This window comes from Lichtheimia ornata, assembly GCF_029851405.1.
Source record: "Lichtheimia ornata isolate CBS 291.66 chromosome Unknown scaffold00024, whole genome shotgun sequence".
Lineage (NCBI taxonomy): Eukaryota > Fungi > Mucoromycota > Mucoromycetes > Mucorales > Lichtheimiaceae > Lichtheimia > Lichtheimia ornata.
Window position 1 is genome coordinate 409448 of NW_026695344.1, and position 16815 is coordinate 426262.

The following is a 16815-nucleotide window of genomic DNA, read 5'->3' on the forward strand; positions in this document are numbered from 1 at the left end:
ACGTTCTTTTGTTCTCCCTCTGCTTTTGCTATCCTACTTTACATCTCGTAATTAATCCCTCATGACCAAGGTATCACCCATAGAAAGCCTTGCGTTATAATATCCTTCTCAATTTATTATACAACCAACCGAATCTAAACAGCTACGCCAATTCTTTGTGCAAGTTTTTGATATTGTTCTCGTGCGAGTTTCCTTTGTCTCCACATGACGAGTGTCACCGAGAAGATTGCCACCACAAAGTTGATGCTCTGCAATGGATCATCCATCAGCATGCTATCCACAATAGAGCCAAAGATCAATCACACACGTATATACCTCAAATTTGATGAATTTCCAACGCTCTATCCGCTTTACATGTGGACATCCACGGTAAGATGGTAGTGAAACGGCATCAAAGTCGTATAGTGTTGTTTGATTCCTCAAGTTCTCTGCCAAGTCTGGATCATCCCATTCGCAACGCACGCGCTCCTTGTTACCGAAATCTTGGCAATACGGCGCCGTTTTCTATCAATGCCATGTTAAAGTTCATCCAAGTGCATAATAAATACTACGAGATATCCACTCACCTTTTCAAAAGGGGTGCATACGTCGCACTCACCGATAGGTGTGCAGGTGTATGTGGGTGGTTCAATATCCTCGTGCGAATGGGTATAGTTGCCAAGATGACTTGGTATGTTGTCTGCTGTAGGATCGTGATCTTGGGTAAATGGCGGTGCCCGTTTTTCCAATGCTGTGGCTGGCATGCCTAGCAACGCTATGCATCTGAAGGACAATTGTTAATGGCTATTTTATACAAGCATTAGTACCAACAGTATTACTCACATTGCAGCTATCAACAAGTGGTAAGTTTTGTGCATGCTAAGAAGAGGTTGAAGTCCTCCGCTTAATTACGACCCACTTCTTTCTGGTGATAGCACTATTCACGTGATGCGAGCCCGCCGCATGAACTCTTTTTACTCTTACGATCGCCTTGGATTGCTAATTAAGCTACCTCGGCTATGAATCTTCTTGAACTACTACTACTCGGAAAGCATTTGATATCTACAACATACCATGTGACCAAACAAATGGCTCTATAAAGAATGCTTACAATGCAAAATGTCCCCTATATGATTGTCCAAACCCATCTGTAATGGATAATAAAGCGTCTGTATACGAGCCTACTACGATAGGAGACCGGCAATGGAAGGGCGATCTATGTATTGCATGTTTCCATGCCAAATTCGTTTCCATGTCAACGTAAAAAGACCGCCGTTTCTATGGTAATCTATCGGGTATGGTATATGCAAATGGTAGTTTTATATTGTATAAGGAAGTGGACTGCATCCCAACGATAAAGTGAAAAAACAAATACAAATGTTTATCCTGGTTGCATTGAAGGAGGTGTTTACGGGTGATCTGATGCAGGGGAAGGGGAGATGAAGTGGTTGATTGTCTAGTGGTGGTGGATGATAGGACAATGGGTACAAAGACATGGTGGCATTGTTGGGCTGGGTTGGTTGCCTGGTGTGGTAAGTGTAGCCAATGTTGTTGACAATGAAATAGAGTCAGCTGCTTGACTCAGACCTTCTACTGCCTTGTCTTTTTTTTCCAAACCACCTAAACATGCAACGCAAAACGCTGTGGGGATCGTATAAGGCCTTACCTCCAAGGACGCGAGTGTGGATCGGTATTGGTGAGTCAATGACGCGAGATTGACTAGGTGCATGGTGGTTGACAGCCTTGTGTTTGATATTAGGTGGTATGGCATTCGCGACATGTGGAATGTTGGTGTCCGATTACATTGAGCAGCAGTTCCCAGCCAGTGACAAGGAGAAGCAACAAGCCGAAGCCATGTCACCTATAGTTGTTGTTGATCACAAGGATAAATAAAGCGTCCTGTCACCTATACAACATTTACAACATCACTCTTCTCTGCTGTGTGTCGTTTCCTTAGGCCTCCTTAGCCTCGATCTAAATCAAAATCACCTGCCATCTTTCATATACAAGCAAAAGAGAATCACCCTTCCTTCTTTTTGTTTCTGTCTTTCACGTTATCATCATCATCATGGACATTATCCGTCATTCTATCCTATTGATCGTTCTCTTACCATGCATATTGGCGGGTCTAGCAGATGGCAATCCCCATCATTACCATGGATCGACATCACCTGATCATCGAGGCAATTCTGACGGGCATCCTCATTATCATGCAGCAGTCGCTGGTAATGGCATACCAGATGATGATGGGTATTATGAAGGTGAAGAGGAGGAAATCCCATGGACTTGGGCAGATGTTCTTTCAGGTCGTGATCATCCAATCTATGGTCATCCAGTGGACATTGATCATACCGTGTATTATACCAAAACGGTGTGGGTAGATCCCCCAGGTATGTCATTTTCTGCAACAACGCAATGTGATGCAAAGCAGTTCATTCATTGACGTCAATTTTAGCCAAAACCACAGCAGCTGCAAGGCATCACAACAACTATTGACATCATTTATTATCTCCCATATAATCTTGGTTTTGCTTCTGGTCATGCACACCACACACACATACTTTCGCTTGCTTTCCATTCTCCCATTGTTCCCATACCATTATTAGTATTGTTGTATTGTTCTTTTTTAATATCAGTTAATCAATCCTTTTTCTAAAGACAGGGGAAATATAGGGGTATGTGGTAGTGTCTGTTCTCATTGATTCTCGATGCGTGCCTGAATTAATGCGAGTATGTAATTGAGCCGATTGATAAGATGCCGAGGGTTGTATGGGAATCCACCCGCTTCCAAAACCAAAACAAGCCTTGATAACATGTCCATGACTTTTTCCACACCACCATCTACAAACTTTTCACATGTGTAAATAAATCCATCGGGGTCCATTTCAATGTGCTTGAGATATTCAACAAGGAAACGTAAAAATTCAGTTTCGTTCGAAAGCAAGAGATCCACAAGCAAACTGTAATCCATCCCAGTCCTTTCACAAAACCATAGGAAAAGGCGATTGGGGCTCACCACCTGGATCAGTTCTTGAAAACACTGCTTAAAACTAATTTTTGATTAACATCATAGGGGAATCCAAATCCATCTCGAGATCCTTACCTGCTTGCCTCGTCGGCTCGTTGAAGCTTATTGTCAATTGTCAACACGTCCAGTTGCAGGTTGATTGCATCCTCATCATTACCCCCGTGTAGTTCAAGCACAGCTTCAAGGAGCTGCTCATCCGACATGTATTCTCGCCATCCTACAACAAATATACATGCTCTTAACAACACAAATCAACATGTATTCGCTATTGTACCATACCATGTATCCGCTCCAGTATGCGCCCAAGAGCCACTAAGATAGACGAGTCCACTTGATTGTAATTCGCAAGAGAACATAAGGAGGCCACAAAAACTTGCATAGCTAGTTTCAGGCATTCGCGATCCACTGTGATATCATCGTGCTGAATGATAGGTTGATGGTAGAATTCGGTCCTATCAGTTTCAAAGCATTCCCAAAACATGTCGATTGTGAAATGGGTGTTGAGTCGATCGGCCCAAGCAAGCAATCGTTCAAGGACACCTGCTATCTTAATGAAAACATTAATGAACCCACACTATTTGTTTTCCACATCCAATCCTCCTCCTTCCTACCTTGATTTTGTCAATGGGACTACGAAGGAGCCTTGACACTAGCTCAAAAGATCTTCTAACCACGGCAATGTAAGGGTAGCTCCATAGGGTGCAAAACTAAGGGAATGTATAAGTGGTTCATAGCTTTGACCAGGTTCATCCATTCTCATGTATCATTCCGATCTCCTTAAACTCACGTGTTGTAAATGGCTGATTAACAATTTCCTTGCAGAGGCTGTTTCATGCACCATGGCTCCTTGTTCAAATGCAATGTCATATGTCTTGGAAACGTCGTTGAGAAATACAAGATAAGCGGTGATCTCCAGCTGCCATGGTAGTGAATGGTGGTGATGATCAGGACCCAATCGTAGTATAAGCATAAGCATGATGATAGCTTTACCTTGTCATGTGCACTTGTAAACGTACTCAACCATGTGGATGTTTGTGGATGACCAATCCATGTTGAATAAAGCGTGTAACCAACATGTGCCCCCGGTAAATCCAGTTTACGGTATTGTTTGAGGATGACATGGAAGATTTCGAGATAAAGCAGGGTGCATCTCATCTTGTTGTCAACCACCTTGTCCACAGCCGTCTCCACCCAGCTTGTTCTTGATTCCTCCAACTCTTCAGTCGTATTGTCACTTGTACCAATCAACGCATGCTCCAGCCTCTGTCGCCATTTATACAGCATGAAGGGATCCTCCTCTTGATCTATTACTTGCTACGATCAACACACAAACACACACACCTTTATCAGTCAACCCATTTAAACTTGACCTGCAATGCAACTTACCCAGGGCCAACATTGCAACAACTTTGAATCGTCCGATTGCTCTGCAAGGAGCGACATGGTCTCTCGTTCAATATGTCAAGCAGCTGGGAAGATAGGACGACATGTACACACACCCACAAAGGCCGTATCCAAAATATGAGATTTATCATGCAGCAGTCCACCCGATGTAAGCATATATTAGCGATGGATGATGTCGAGATTGAATAACGTTTTAGGTGACAGTGCATATTGGTACTTGCTACTACCCATATTCAAGAACAACCTGGAAGCATGGACAAGTGGTGGATTTGCATCGTGACCAGCTTGGAATGATTCCCAAAGGTGCCAATCCATGTTAAGATGTATCACCTTTTGATTACAACAAGGTAAAGAAGATTTATAGAGGGAACAAATGATGGAGGGAAGTTCTAATCACTTTTCTCTCTCCCACTTTTCTTCTTCTCATCAATTATTCTAAAGGAGAATGGTTCAAATCACTACATTGTTTTCATCGGCAGCTGCTATCTTGTTATTTGGTGCCGTGGGTACCTGTCAACAGCAATGGGGTGGTCCTGTAAATAGGGCTATTGTTGAGCAACAGCTCTCTGATTTGAAGGCGGCCAACGTGATCCCTGAAGGTATTGTTTGCAAGCAACAATGAAATGCTATTTCTAATCTCTGTGTCATTCTTCTAGTGCTTCCTGAATTTGAGCCTACTTCATTCATCAAGTTGATGTATGACGACAAACCCGTGGTTAATGCAGGCGATGTCATTTATCCCCATCAAGCTGTCAATCCTCCACATGTTTGGTTCCCAGCACCCCGTGAAGATGCTCATTACACTCTTGTGCTTGTAAGTGGATCCTTAAGGCATATACACATACACACGTTTACTCATTATCATTTAGGTGGATGCTGATGCACATGTTCCTTTGGTGCGTCATTGGATCGTGGAAAATGTCCCAGGTAAAAGCAAAAAGAAGAAGGGGAAAATGATAGCATATCACTCATGATGTATTGTTGTCAAAAAGGTGGTAAGCCTGGTTCCAGTATTCGAGACAACATTCCCTACACTCCGTATCACGGCCCCACACCACCTGCTCTTACTGGCAAGCATCGTTACGTTTTCGCACTCTATGAGCAACCTATGGTCAATCAATCGCTTGTGCCACCCATCGTGGGAGACCCTGATAGACATCGTGCATTCTTTGATCTCGACAAGTTTGTCACCGAAAACGACTTGACTTTGGTGGCGGCTACCTATGTTCAAGCAGAGCATGAAGAAGGCTACGAAGGACGAGGTCGTGCACCTAGTAGTGTACTTGCAGCCGCAAGCAGCAGCAGTGTTGGAGCATCCAGTATGATGAGCAGTGCAAGTGCCAGTGCAGCACCTTCTTCAGCAGTCTAATAGAAAGTGGGAGGTTCTTTACGTTTATTCTTGGAATTCTTTCTCTTAAAAGTTGTGGATGTTTATCATTAAAAGAGAATACTATCATTTATTGCGCGATAAGCAAAACGTAGATAACGATGCACAAAAAGTAGTATAGTCGGGAAAGGAGGCATTTACTCTATTTGAAAAAGCGCTGAGGCACCGAAGGTTAAAGAACACTCTTCTAAAAGGGCGTTGCCTGGCGGGGTATTTTGGGAAACCGTCGGGAGGAATTAAAGATCCAACGACCCCATTTTCATGGGCCTTGTGTGTAACAATGGCTATACAACTTTCTATAGCTTTGATGTATGCAGAAGAATGACCATACACAATCATTCCTGTATCATGACAATAGCATATGGATGACACAAATTACATGAGCAAAACGAGTACGTTACAAAAGAAAGCAGCCATTGTGCTCATCAAGTACAATAAAGGTAAAGCGGCTTAGCCAAAAATTAGATGACACCGTTTTCCATACAAGCTCTAATCTGCATACCCCGCATTTCAGCATTCCACGGAGCCTATGGTCTCACTCCTCTCAGCACTCTGAAACAGCTCTGGGCCACACTTTGCTTCACGCCTTTTAGGCCGATGGGCTAAATGGTACGATTTCCGAAATGGATGAATAATTACACTCCCGAAATGATCTCCCATGTTGGGCCGTGTAACGAAAGACCGGAAAAATGCATTGTGTTGTACGAAAAAGAACTTTTTTGTTCCTTTCATCCCTGGCTGTGCAAGGTAAAGAGCCACAAGATGCAAGAATCTTAACATGCGATAATAAAGATATATAAATTGGAGACGCAATAAATGTCATTACATAACACAAAATGGATCCAGTGAATGAATAAAAGGGCATGCATCATCATCTTTGCAGATTGATTTGCGTTATAGGTGATTTCACATGAAGCTTTCTGTTTGAAGATCCTGACACACGTGGCAATGGCACAGGTCCCTTACACGTGGCAACGAAAACGAATAGAGTCATCATGGCCGGTGCGTTATCTCACTTTTAGTCAATCCTTTGGTAACATGATCAACGCTTCCGTATTGATTCTATAATGTGGAATAGGTCTCAACAAGGCTGCAAGATGGAAATGTACGACAAATGCTGCATCCACAGTGGGCGTTTAACAAACAATGATGTTGTCATGGTCATCCCGAGTGCTGGATGCGGAATCTAAAATGTTGTCCTGATTTGTCAGGCAGGGAGAAAATATCGGCCATTCACGGAACCATCGCCTAAACAGTGCCCATAGCTTGCAATGCATACAACTTTTGAGTCAAAGGGATGAAAAGGATGATCAAGGAGGCAAGGATTGTATATGGGTCAATAGTGAATGTGAGCTACTCAGCATGATCAAAATCCGGTTTAATGGTCATATGGTAGGTGGGTGGCAAAAAAAAAGATTGTCAGCAATAGGCACAGGGGACGTTTTGACCGTGTTGCACAAAGGCCGTCATCGTCATCCATGGTCCTCGGTTTGGCGGGAATGGCAGCGGATGAATTTGAGGACCAGCCATAGTTCATCCCGATGACCCATTCCATCTTCTTTTTGACTCGTTCATTCCGCGTCTTTGTTTCTCTTTTCGCTACAAGGATAAAATACAAGCATACAGCCACATACATTTGCATGCATCTTTAATCTTGTTACACTACCACTATCACCCCTCTCTTTGTCAATTACTCTTGTCATTCTTTCTTCTCCCCTCTTTATCTATTTGATTCTGCAACAGCAACACCGTCATCATGCCCGCCAGCACAGACAATGCTTCAGCGCGCATGTTACTTAAGGACTTGTTCAAAACATCGACTTCGGCGGCCGAGTCATTCCTTGGACAACTGACACCTGAGCAGATTCATCTTATCGAGGATACCATCAATCGTATCAAACGACGTAAAGTTGACAAGCAAGATGACGTGACAACAGCAGCTCTTCCAACACCAGCACCATCACCTGGTCCATCGAGTCCTTCCAATAGTGATATCAGTGATCAGGGTGCCATGGCAACGTCAACAACAACAACAGCAGCAGCAGCACCATCCAATGCGGCAACAGCAATTGCCAGTGCACTTGCTTCGGCCATGGCTTGTGCAGCACTTGCAAACAACAACAGCAACAATGCAAATGGTAACGGCAAGGCTGAAGGAGAAAAAATGCCAACTATTGCACCCTCCACCAACGACAGCAACAACAACAACAACCATCATGGACAGCATGATTTGGTAGCTGAGATGCGAGATGGCGTTGAATGGGTATCCTTTGTGTATTCGCATAATCGCACATTACGCCGATACAACATTCGTACGGATATTCAAACAGTATCGCTGGATGCCATTGATATCAAGTTCAAGGAGGAGAATTGTGTAAGTACAAGAGGCAATGGATATTCGGGCACGTGTGCCGCCGCTTAATCCTCTTCCGGTCGATCCGATGAACAAAGGGGCAAGGGCAAAAAAAAAGCTTTTTCGGGGGCAATCTACCTTCGGCTAAAGCTTTTTTGTCATTGCGTGTTACCCCACGTCTCATTTTTGTCGATCGGAGTGTAGGTTTCAGAGTGGAGCGGGTTGTCATTCTTGTTAGCTTGTTACTAAAGCTTTCTTTCTCCTCAATGGACACAGGTCTACCCAAGGGCCAATCTCCCCAGAGAACAGTATCAGGGCAACAGGTGGAATTATGAGACCGAATGTAATGTGCTTGGATGGAAATTAGCGTGGTTGAACTCAAACGAGATTTCGGGAAAGCGTGGACTGATTCAACGAGCGGTCGATTCGTACAGGAACCGTTACCCCAGTATGCGCTCAAGACGTGTTGCACGTCAAGAAAAGCTCATGAATGGCACTCTCAGAAAACGAAAGCATCGTGAGGACAATGATCATCATCCAACAACAGCAACAACAACAACAACACCACTTGCAGCAGCAGCTGTTGTTTCTGCAACACAACCTTCCACCACCACCACCACATCTTCGACTTTATCAGCTGCTATTGTCAAACCAGCCAATCAGCCAAAGACTATTGTGCTTGATGAGAATGGTACTCGCATCCGTATCAAGGTCAATGTGGAAAGCGTGAATATGGATGAGATTCCTGCTGAATTCCGGAAGAGCAATTGTGTATTCCCAAGAGCTATCAACATGTACGCTGGAGCACGATGGCTCGAGGAGTCATTGTGTAACGAGTTGGGTTGGAGACTGGTATGTAGTTGGCAGGCAAAAAGGAAAGAATGGGATTGTTGGCTGGCATGTTTGCTAATATAGGAGGTGATTGCTTATATTAGGCATGGTTGAATCAACGTCAGCTGGCTGGAAAAAAGAGTCTCTTGCAACGTGCTCTTGACGTTTTCAGAAAACGATTTATGCCATCATTACAACCTCGTAAACAATCAGCTCGTGTCACGCCTCCCATGTCACTTTCCATCGATACCAATCCTTCCTCATCCAACAACTCCAAACCTATGCCTCTCACAGCAGCAGCACTCTCAGCTCAAAATGCTTGGTATGAACAACAAGAACAACAACAAACAACCACCGAATCGGTTGTCAAGGGATCTCCTGCACCATCCTGTGCTAGTGGCACCACCATCACTCTCGACTTTGGCGATTGCTTCTCTTTGGCCGATGATGATGATGAGGATGATAATGGACAACAACAAGGAGGTGAAAACGAATGTTGTGATAAGCAACTATGCTCATGCGGTGATGAGCTATCGACGATTATGAGCAGCTCAACAGCATGTACACCAAGCCCTACATCCAACATTTTTGGTTTCCCGCCCGAAGTCGATTTATATGACTCATTTACTCTCCCTCCCGCCACTGATATGTCCCACTTTATGGATATCGACTCAAAACCACCTACATCCAATTCATCCAACATCGCATCAAACACCACCCTTACTACAAGTCTCAAACTACCCGACACCATCCTTGCATCACCATCCTTGCCATCAAGTGCCGTGGATCAACAAGACCTTGTTGTCAAAATGGAGCAGGATGATATGATATTGTTGCCATCTTTATCTACCGACGAGTGTCAAGTTGATGCTGAACGCTTCTTTTTCGACCTCTTTTAATCTTCAACCCTCTCCACCCTACCCCCCATTCCATTCCTCATCATCTCTCTCAATGCTAGTAGTGTATATTTTTCTTCACCCCTTTCTTCATCTGGTGCGTGTGCCCAATCTTTTTTTTCTTTTCTCTTTATCTATGCTTTGTAAATACGTTATATCTTTCATTCACTGTCACATCATTTCTCAAATTGTAATACATGCTCAAAACATATTGCCGGCATTCAACTTTTTATTGGTTCTGGGATTTTAGTATTTGAAATGGCATCAATGAATCATCGAGGATGCGTGATTGGGAAAAAAAGATTATGAAGCTAACATAGCAATGAAACAAGGGGAACGAGAACAGGTATCTTTTGAGGAATAGAATACTGTAAAGAAGCATAGCAGACAAAGAATATCGCTCATTGTGATACTTGCAGGGGGCTGGCCATTATGTAGATGGAGAGTTGTATTGTATGCGAAGAACAGCAGGTTTGGGATCATTGTTGAAAGAATACAGCACCCAACATTGAGATGGCGAATTATCCGAGTGATACTGTTTATTGGATTGTGATGATGGATGATCAAGGAGGACCAATATGGATTTCATTCAAGCGAGGCGTGATTCAAGAGCAATCTTTAGTGAGTGGATAGGATGATTGCACTATGCATGGAGCATGATGCATCGAAGACGCAATGAGGGATTTGGATGATAACAATGAATGATCTTTATTGAAACACACACCCTATTTTACTCTCTGGTGATATCGAGAATAGTGTTGTAAATGGTGATAATGTCCATTTGGCTTTATGCAATGTCAATGTGATGATGGTTAGGATGGGTGATGTAATGATGGCTGGCTGGCTGAGTTAAAGTTGTATGCTTGATTCTCAAACAATCACACATCCCCTTCTCCCTCCTTCGAGTTGCACTGAGCATCCAAGTATGGTACGCACCAAGAAACAAGCGCTTGCCGGAGTGAGCTGTTCACTGTCGATGCAGAGGCACGGTAAACAACACTTTTTCCTTGTACCTTATGCAGTTGAAATCACAGCGGAGCTCATTCCCTTTATGCAATAAGATACACGCGATGCAGGGATTCTCAAGGTCGGTTGCTCGTTTGACACAACCCTCGATTCACGTAGCTCATTCACCCTCATTCAACCCTTAGAAACAACCTAGCAACGTGTATCCACAACAGACATGGTAACGTATGAGATACGTGCTATCCTTCGATATGGCTAAAAATACGAGACGCGTGCATATGGATTGACAGGCCCGAAGACAATCCCCAGGGGTTCATCGATATCATGCAACGTGAGCGTGAATGCAAGGTGTTCCTTATCCAGCATGCATTTCCCAGTATCACGTATCAAGAAGCTGATGTCATGCTCATGGATTGTGGATTCAAAGAGGTATGTTGTGATGGGTGATTGAAGGAGGAGGTACATTGGCATTAAAATGTCAGCTTGCAGGATGAAGTGATCCATCGATTATCGACTCGACCTGATTATCTCGATGGTATTCGACGCATTCTTGGATCATTTGAACAATCACCATCAACAATGACCACAATGGAGGATTCTACTATCAATGCAACAACTTCCATTTCAAATTCATCACGAGCCATGACACCACCCACACCTATTCCAAAACAATCACCAAGATCAAAGTATACCATGAAATCAAAAAAGAAGGACAAGTAGGTTGTTGATATTCATTGCCATTACATATTATTCTATCTACTAAGCTGTATCTTTATGTAATTAGCCATCACATTCATGCCGAAAAGACCCCATCGACTCGTATGGCTGGTGGACGTTTGGCGTTGGATGATGCTCTTCGACAAATTCAAAGCTCGAATTCTCCTGACAAGGCATACGAAGGCTGGTCACAAGCTCGTATTCGTGCTTTCCAAATGATCAATGAAAATCCAAACAGCTATTACTATCGATTCAACGCGCCTGGTGAAGAGCAACGAAAGGGTGCTTGGACACAAGAAGAACGAGAGCTTTTCTTTAATCGACTCAAGGAAGTGGGCGCCAATGGACAATGGGGCATTTTTTCGATAGCCATCCCTGGCAGAGTGGGATACCAGGTAAAATGAAAAATCAAATACTTACTATCATGATCATGGTGTCTCAACGGTATCCTTTGCTTGTAGTGTTCAAACTATTACCGATTATTGATCCAAACGGGGCAAGTGCATGATCCCAACTACGTGGTGGATGATAAAGGCAAGGTGCATTACTTGTTTGAAAAACGAAATGCGGATGGGGCTGTTCAAAAGACGTTTCGCACCCATGCTCCACACCAATTTGGAAAGAAAACAGCAACAACACCAACACCAACACCAAAGAAAAAGAAGAAAAAGGACGATGGCGATACATCTGGTTCTTTCAGTGTTGGTATAAGGAAGTCATCTCGCCTTGCAGCAGCTGGCCGTGTCACTCGAAGCAGGCAGCAAGACTAGTAGGCTAGTTTTGATCCCTCCCTTTTTTTCCCTTTTCATACCTTTCATATATCCAATAAATTACCATGCACACAAACAAACACAAACGGGATTAAGAACGCAGGAACCAGATAATGATGTCAATTTTCTTCAAACATGCAATCTATTCTAATCTCACTATACTATCGACGTCCTCGAGAATCCGATGTAGCAAAATTGACCAAGGGTTTGATTTGACGTTCCATCAATTGCCTGGAATGCAGTTGTTCAGGGTCTTCCAAATTAAGCAACGGCCCATTACTTGGCATGGCTGATCCACCTGGCATAGCAGGCATAGGGACATCAGGTTGTTGCCATCGTGCCTTATCCCTTGAAGAGGTGGGTTTCCTCCGAAGTGACACATGTCGACGTGTTGGTGCGGGTTGGTCATCCTGGTGATGTGCCGTGGTATCACGTGTGCTCTTGGATCGAGATAACTTGCTGCTAACATGTTGTTGTTGTTGTTGTTGTTCAATGCCCGTCTTTTTTGCAAGTAATGATCCTTTAGCAAAGGGGGTTTTATCTTGTAGTTGAATGAGTGTGGATCCACCACCATTATCATCTGGTATCGATTGAGACATTGCCTGTTGTTGAGGTAGAGGTGGCGGCACCTGCTGCTGCTGTTGTTGTTGTTGTGGATAGTTGCCTTCTTCTTGGTTGCTTTGGGCAAGTAAAGATCCTTTAGCAAAGGTTTCTCGATCGGTGCAATCAATTAATGGATTATCAGGAATTCGACGTCGACTGCTGTGTCGAGATAAAGTGCTTCTGCCATTCTCAATAGGGACCGGGTATTTCTTGTTGAGCTCTTCATCATTGTTGTTGTACGAAGCTGCCATTTCGCGGGTGGATTTATGTCGTCGTAATGTACCACCTCGGCTGGATATATCCGATGCATCGTTTCGAGATGAGGGAGAATCGGCTCGGCTAAGGTCAACGGGCAAAAGTGGATTGGTGACACGATTGGGATGCTGTTGATAATACACGGCGCTCTTTATGAAACCATTAGACCCAAGTGATCAAACCTTACATGTGTTGTAATCTCTTACCTTTGAGCAGCGAATACTCAATACCCATTCTTTTAATGAATCCGCGTCCTCAGCTGAAAACATCTTCATGTAATCTTCGGAACGTTCAAAGACACGTGGTTTTTCTTGTGCACGTAATGCAAAGACGTATTCAGTAGGTGCATCTCGGAAAGGATGAAGCATGGTGTACACGTCAAATGTTGATAGCTGACACAAGACTACGGCATTCGTTCCTTTGCTATCCTTTGAATGATGAATAGCATTGTCCATGATAAAACAGAATCGCTTATGCCATTTGCCCTTCTTGTATTCGACATTCAGCCATCCATAATGCGGAGGATACAGTTTCTGAAGTACGCTCTATATTCGTGAAACCTTGTTAGTGGATCCAGGTATGCATATCGAATACTACTCATCCACTTACATCCGCAACAAGGGAATCGCAATACCTATACTTTTTGACCAAAAGATAGCTATTCATTTCAGGATCCCAGGTAGATACGCTATCCATCACCACTTCCCATTGTCTCAAAGGTCGTTCTAAACAAGGAATTAGCTTCGAGCTATCAGGCTGCATGCATCATTGACGAGTGAGCATACCTAATCCATAGCTGTTGCAAATCTCAAACATAGCCCAATCATCGGTATTATCAAGCAACCCCTTCTTCTTCAAATATTGAAGCACCATTGCGGTTGTGAGTAGATTGGTCAATTGGACGGTTTTGTGTGTTGATCCATCATTGATATAGATGCGGATAGTGAGTGTGCGGATCATGCTTCGGTTGTAGGTGGCATGGTTGACAGCGGTAGTTGTGGGAGGTGCTGGTGCTGATGTGGGTGTATCCATGGCTGCTGTTGGTGGAGGCTGTTGCCATGCAACAAGTTAGTAACCCAATTCATGCGACCTGAACAATCATCACTACAACAACAATACCTGCTTTTTCTCGGCACCATCACTACTACCAGACTCCAAAACAGCCCAAGCACATTGAACAGCAGCACGTAAATCCTCTTCATCCTTGTCAACGGTAGTTTGTTGATGCTGCTGCTGAGTCGTCGGGAGCGGCGGAACGGGTGGTTCGTTGCTATGGTGATGCATATGACGCCTACTGCCACCACTGCTAGCACTTCGTTGAAGAGTGGATATGTTGGGTACAGGGCTTCTATCTCTTGAACGATACCCCTTCATGGTGTTGGATCGGCTTGGACGAGGAGAAGCATTCTTCGCTTTGGCATTGAGTAGTTGTGCAACACAGACATTGTCATCATCGTCGTCGTCGTGTCGAATGGGATAGCTGTCAGATGGCTGTTTTTCGTGCATTGTAGAAGGGTGATGGGACCTAGAATAAGAAGGAGGCTGTTGTTGTTGGTGGTGTCGGCTACCGGTAACCACACCGGTGGGTCCAGGCGTATCCACTGTCTGACAAAGAGCACGCGAGTTAATAAACAATGTAGTTAAAATTGGATGATTGTTTGTCCTACAACCCGTCATCATCATCATCATCCCAAAGTCTTTATTGTACTTGCCATAGTAAATTCATTCACTTGCTTTTCAAGATCACGAAGAGCATCATCCAAGTCGCTTGGGTTCATGATTGCAGAATCGGGAGATAAAAGAGAGGACAATCTGTTCTCTTTCCTAATCATATATATAACTTTTTGTGTCACGTAAAGGAGGATTTGGGGGGTTATCCTTCATTGGACATGCGCGTGTTGTTCGCCAGCCAGGTACCACCCATCCATCCCCTCTCTATACCCCCTTTACATCCTTAGGTAGCACACAACAACATCAACATTATGCAATCCACTTGAATAGTATATGTATATATAATCATGATTGTTGGATACAAAAAGGACATGATAGCATCATTGGCAACTATAACACTCTCTCTCCACGTTTTCGATCAACAAAACTAGAAAGGGACAAGAACACATTCTTAGACATCTTTTTCGCGGTACTCCAAATTAAATAATTAGCTTACCTTCCAGTGATTGCCGCACGAGACACAAGTGACAAAGGTCGTCATTGGTTCATCAGCACTACGAGTCTGCATCTGAAAGTAGGTACACCTCCGGCCCTTGCACTTTCCACACATAAACATGTCTGTTTCAGCTTGAGCCGATCCAGCGCCTCTTGCCTTGAATAATGCCTCTTCAGCCAATTTACGATCACGCGCTTTCGACTCCTCTGATGCCATATCCTGTTGTTTTTGGTTTAATAAAGTACCATGGAACAAAAAGACCATTCTTGGTTACACAATCTTACCTCCACACTCATTGTGCACAGCTTGGCAATAGGAAGCTCTCCACTCACGACGCTTTCACGCAATCCAGGGTTGCTCTTGCTCTTTAAATTCAATGCCAATGTTCTCACCTTGGCCTTGTATCCATCATTCATCAATCCGAATTCATCGAAAATCGTCTTCTCAATGGCCAGAGCTCGTTTCAAAAGTAAATCAGAATCTAAAGGGGTGGTTTGGTTGGTAAACATCAATCGTCACAAGGATGAAAATGAACCCTACCTGCATAACTTCCAAGCGCTACAGCACTATACATGAGCTCAATGGTCTTATCTCTTGGGCCATTGCCTGTGGACTGATATTTGACATCATCCGATTTGATTGTTCTAGGAGGACCATTCTCAGAGGTGGGTGACTTTGGTGATTTTGGTGAAGGAGCAGTGGATGAAGCAGCTGATGATCGCCGAGGGGTTGTTTGGCCACTGTTTGCGTTTGATGCTGTATTATTATTACTACTTGGTGTTGTTGTGGTTGCTATTTAGAGTACAAGGTTAGTCGCCTTGCTGTTGCCATGATCACAATCCCCCATTACCTTTTCCATCTCCTTTGGCTTTGGCACTCTGCACAACATCGTCCTTCCACTTTCTCACAATCTCTTTGGCTTTCTGTGATACAGTCGCATCGCTATGGGTTCTCAACTTGCCAAGCGTCTTGCCAATGTCTGTTTTCTATCAATGACCCATATTAGATTCTCTTCTTGTCTCTTCCATTATCCATCCTTCTTACCCTCAAAAGATCTTGCGTTGCTTTGACTTTACCAAGCTGTGTGAGGATATCCAAAATGTCCTGTAAAACCGGTGATATACATCAGATCACAGCACAAAGCATGTGTTGATATAGACGAATGGTGGTGGTGGTTGTTGACAGACAAGGAAAGGGACAAGGTGTGGAATAAAGAGAAAATAAGCCGATCGACTGGTGATCGATGCAGAGAGTTGTCGGTTGCGGGGTGCTGATCGTTGTCAGGCGTAAAAGAAAAGAGAAAAGAAGAGGTGGGCAACCAATCGACGTGTGTAATCGTAATGCGTGGAGTGAATAGGATAGGGAATTATCTTTACCTGACTGGTACCATTGTCGCATGCCTTTTGCAACGCACTCTTGGCCTTCTTAATGCTCTCCTCACTGGACATGACAAAATAGC

The 16815-nt window shown here is 43.8% G+C and overlaps 9 protein-coding genes across 9 annotated transcripts; 5 read left to right on the forward strand and 4 right to left on the reverse strand.

The window, feature by feature from the left end:
* Nucleotides 1-134: 134 nt before the first annotated feature.
* On the reverse strand, nucleotides 135-857 carry O0I10_005882 (uncharacterized protein; the record flags this gene model as incomplete). The annotated part of the gene is made up of 4 exons (XM_058485919.1): nucleotides 135-248; nucleotides 316-504; nucleotides 567-762; nucleotides 823-857. The coding sequence occupies 4 exons, from the start codon at nucleotides 855-857 to the stop codon at nucleotides 135-137; spliced, it is 534 nt and encodes a 177-aa protein (XP_058343442.1).
* A 748-nt stretch (nucleotides 858-1605) lies between these two features.
* On the forward strand, nucleotides 1606-1872 carry O0I10_005883 (uncharacterized protein; the record flags this gene model as incomplete). The annotated part of the gene is made up of 2 exons (XM_058485920.1): nucleotides 1606-1675; nucleotides 1739-1872. The coding sequence occupies 2 exons, from the start codon at nucleotides 1606-1608 to the stop codon at nucleotides 1870-1872; spliced, it is 204 nt and encodes a 67-aa protein (XP_058343443.1).
* Nucleotides 1873-2047: 175 nt separating this feature from the next.
* O0I10_005884 (uncharacterized protein) lies at nucleotides 2048-2475 on the forward strand (the record flags this gene model as incomplete). The annotated part of the gene is made up of 2 exons (XM_058485921.1): nucleotides 2048-2369; nucleotides 2435-2475. 2 exons carry the CDS (start codon nucleotides 2048-2050, stop codon nucleotides 2473-2475), a joined length of 363 nt encoding a protein of 120 aa, XP_058343444.1.
* Nucleotides 2476-2674: 199 nt separating this feature from the next.
* On the reverse strand, nucleotides 2675-4450 carry O0I10_005885 (uncharacterized protein; the record flags this gene model as incomplete). The annotated part of the gene is made up of 7 exons (XM_058485922.1): nucleotides 2675-3029; nucleotides 3083-3224; nucleotides 3287-3554; nucleotides 3619-3714; nucleotides 3795-3923; nucleotides 3998-4321; nucleotides 4394-4450. 7 exons carry the CDS (start codon nucleotides 4448-4450, stop codon nucleotides 2675-2677), a joined length of 1371 nt encoding a protein of 456 aa, XP_058343445.1.
* Nucleotides 4451-4856: 406 nt separating this feature from the next.
* Nucleotides 4857-5780, forward strand: O0I10_005886 (uncharacterized protein; the record flags this gene model as incomplete). Its single annotated transcript, XM_058485923.1, has 4 exons — nucleotides 4857-5010; nucleotides 5068-5225; nucleotides 5281-5338; nucleotides 5404-5780. The coding sequence occupies 4 exons, from the start codon at nucleotides 4857-4859 to the stop codon at nucleotides 5778-5780; spliced, it is 747 nt and encodes a 248-aa protein (XP_058343446.1).
* Nucleotides 5781-7554: 1774 nt separating this feature from the next.
* On the forward strand, nucleotides 7555-9881 carry O0I10_005887 (uncharacterized protein; the record flags this gene model as incomplete). Its single annotated transcript, XM_058485924.1, has 3 exons — nucleotides 7555-8172; nucleotides 8428-9003; nucleotides 9087-9881. 3 exons carry the CDS (start codon nucleotides 7555-7557, stop codon nucleotides 9879-9881), a joined length of 1989 nt encoding a protein of 662 aa, XP_058343447.1.
* A 1287-nt stretch (nucleotides 9882-11168) lies between these two features.
* O0I10_005888 (uncharacterized protein) lies at nucleotides 11169-12331 on the forward strand (the record flags this gene model as incomplete). Its single annotated transcript, XM_058485925.1, has 4 exons — nucleotides 11169-11273; nucleotides 11334-11560; nucleotides 11629-11956; nucleotides 12023-12331. The coding sequence occupies 4 exons, from the start codon at nucleotides 11169-11171 to the stop codon at nucleotides 12329-12331; spliced, it is 969 nt and encodes a 322-aa protein (XP_058343448.1).
* A 161-nt stretch (nucleotides 12332-12492) lies between these two features.
* Nucleotides 12493-14967, reverse strand: O0I10_005889 (uncharacterized protein; the record flags this gene model as incomplete). The annotated part of the gene is made up of 6 exons (XM_058485926.1): nucleotides 12493-13338; nucleotides 13396-13734; nucleotides 13799-13914; nucleotides 13975-14239; nucleotides 14309-14794; nucleotides 14902-14967. 6 exons carry the CDS (start codon nucleotides 14965-14967, stop codon nucleotides 12493-12495), a joined length of 2118 nt encoding a protein of 705 aa, XP_058343449.1.
* A 380-nt stretch (nucleotides 14968-15347) lies between these two features.
* Nucleotides 15348-16804, reverse strand: O0I10_005890 (transcription elongation factor S-II; the record flags this gene model as incomplete). Its single annotated transcript, XM_058485927.1, has 6 exons — nucleotides 15348-15575; nucleotides 15641-15837; nucleotides 15897-16148; nucleotides 16207-16342; nucleotides 16401-16460; nucleotides 16733-16804. 6 exons carry the CDS (start codon nucleotides 16802-16804, stop codon nucleotides 15348-15350), a joined length of 945 nt encoding a protein of 314 aa, XP_058343450.1.
* Nucleotides 16805-16815: the final 11 nt, after the last annotated feature.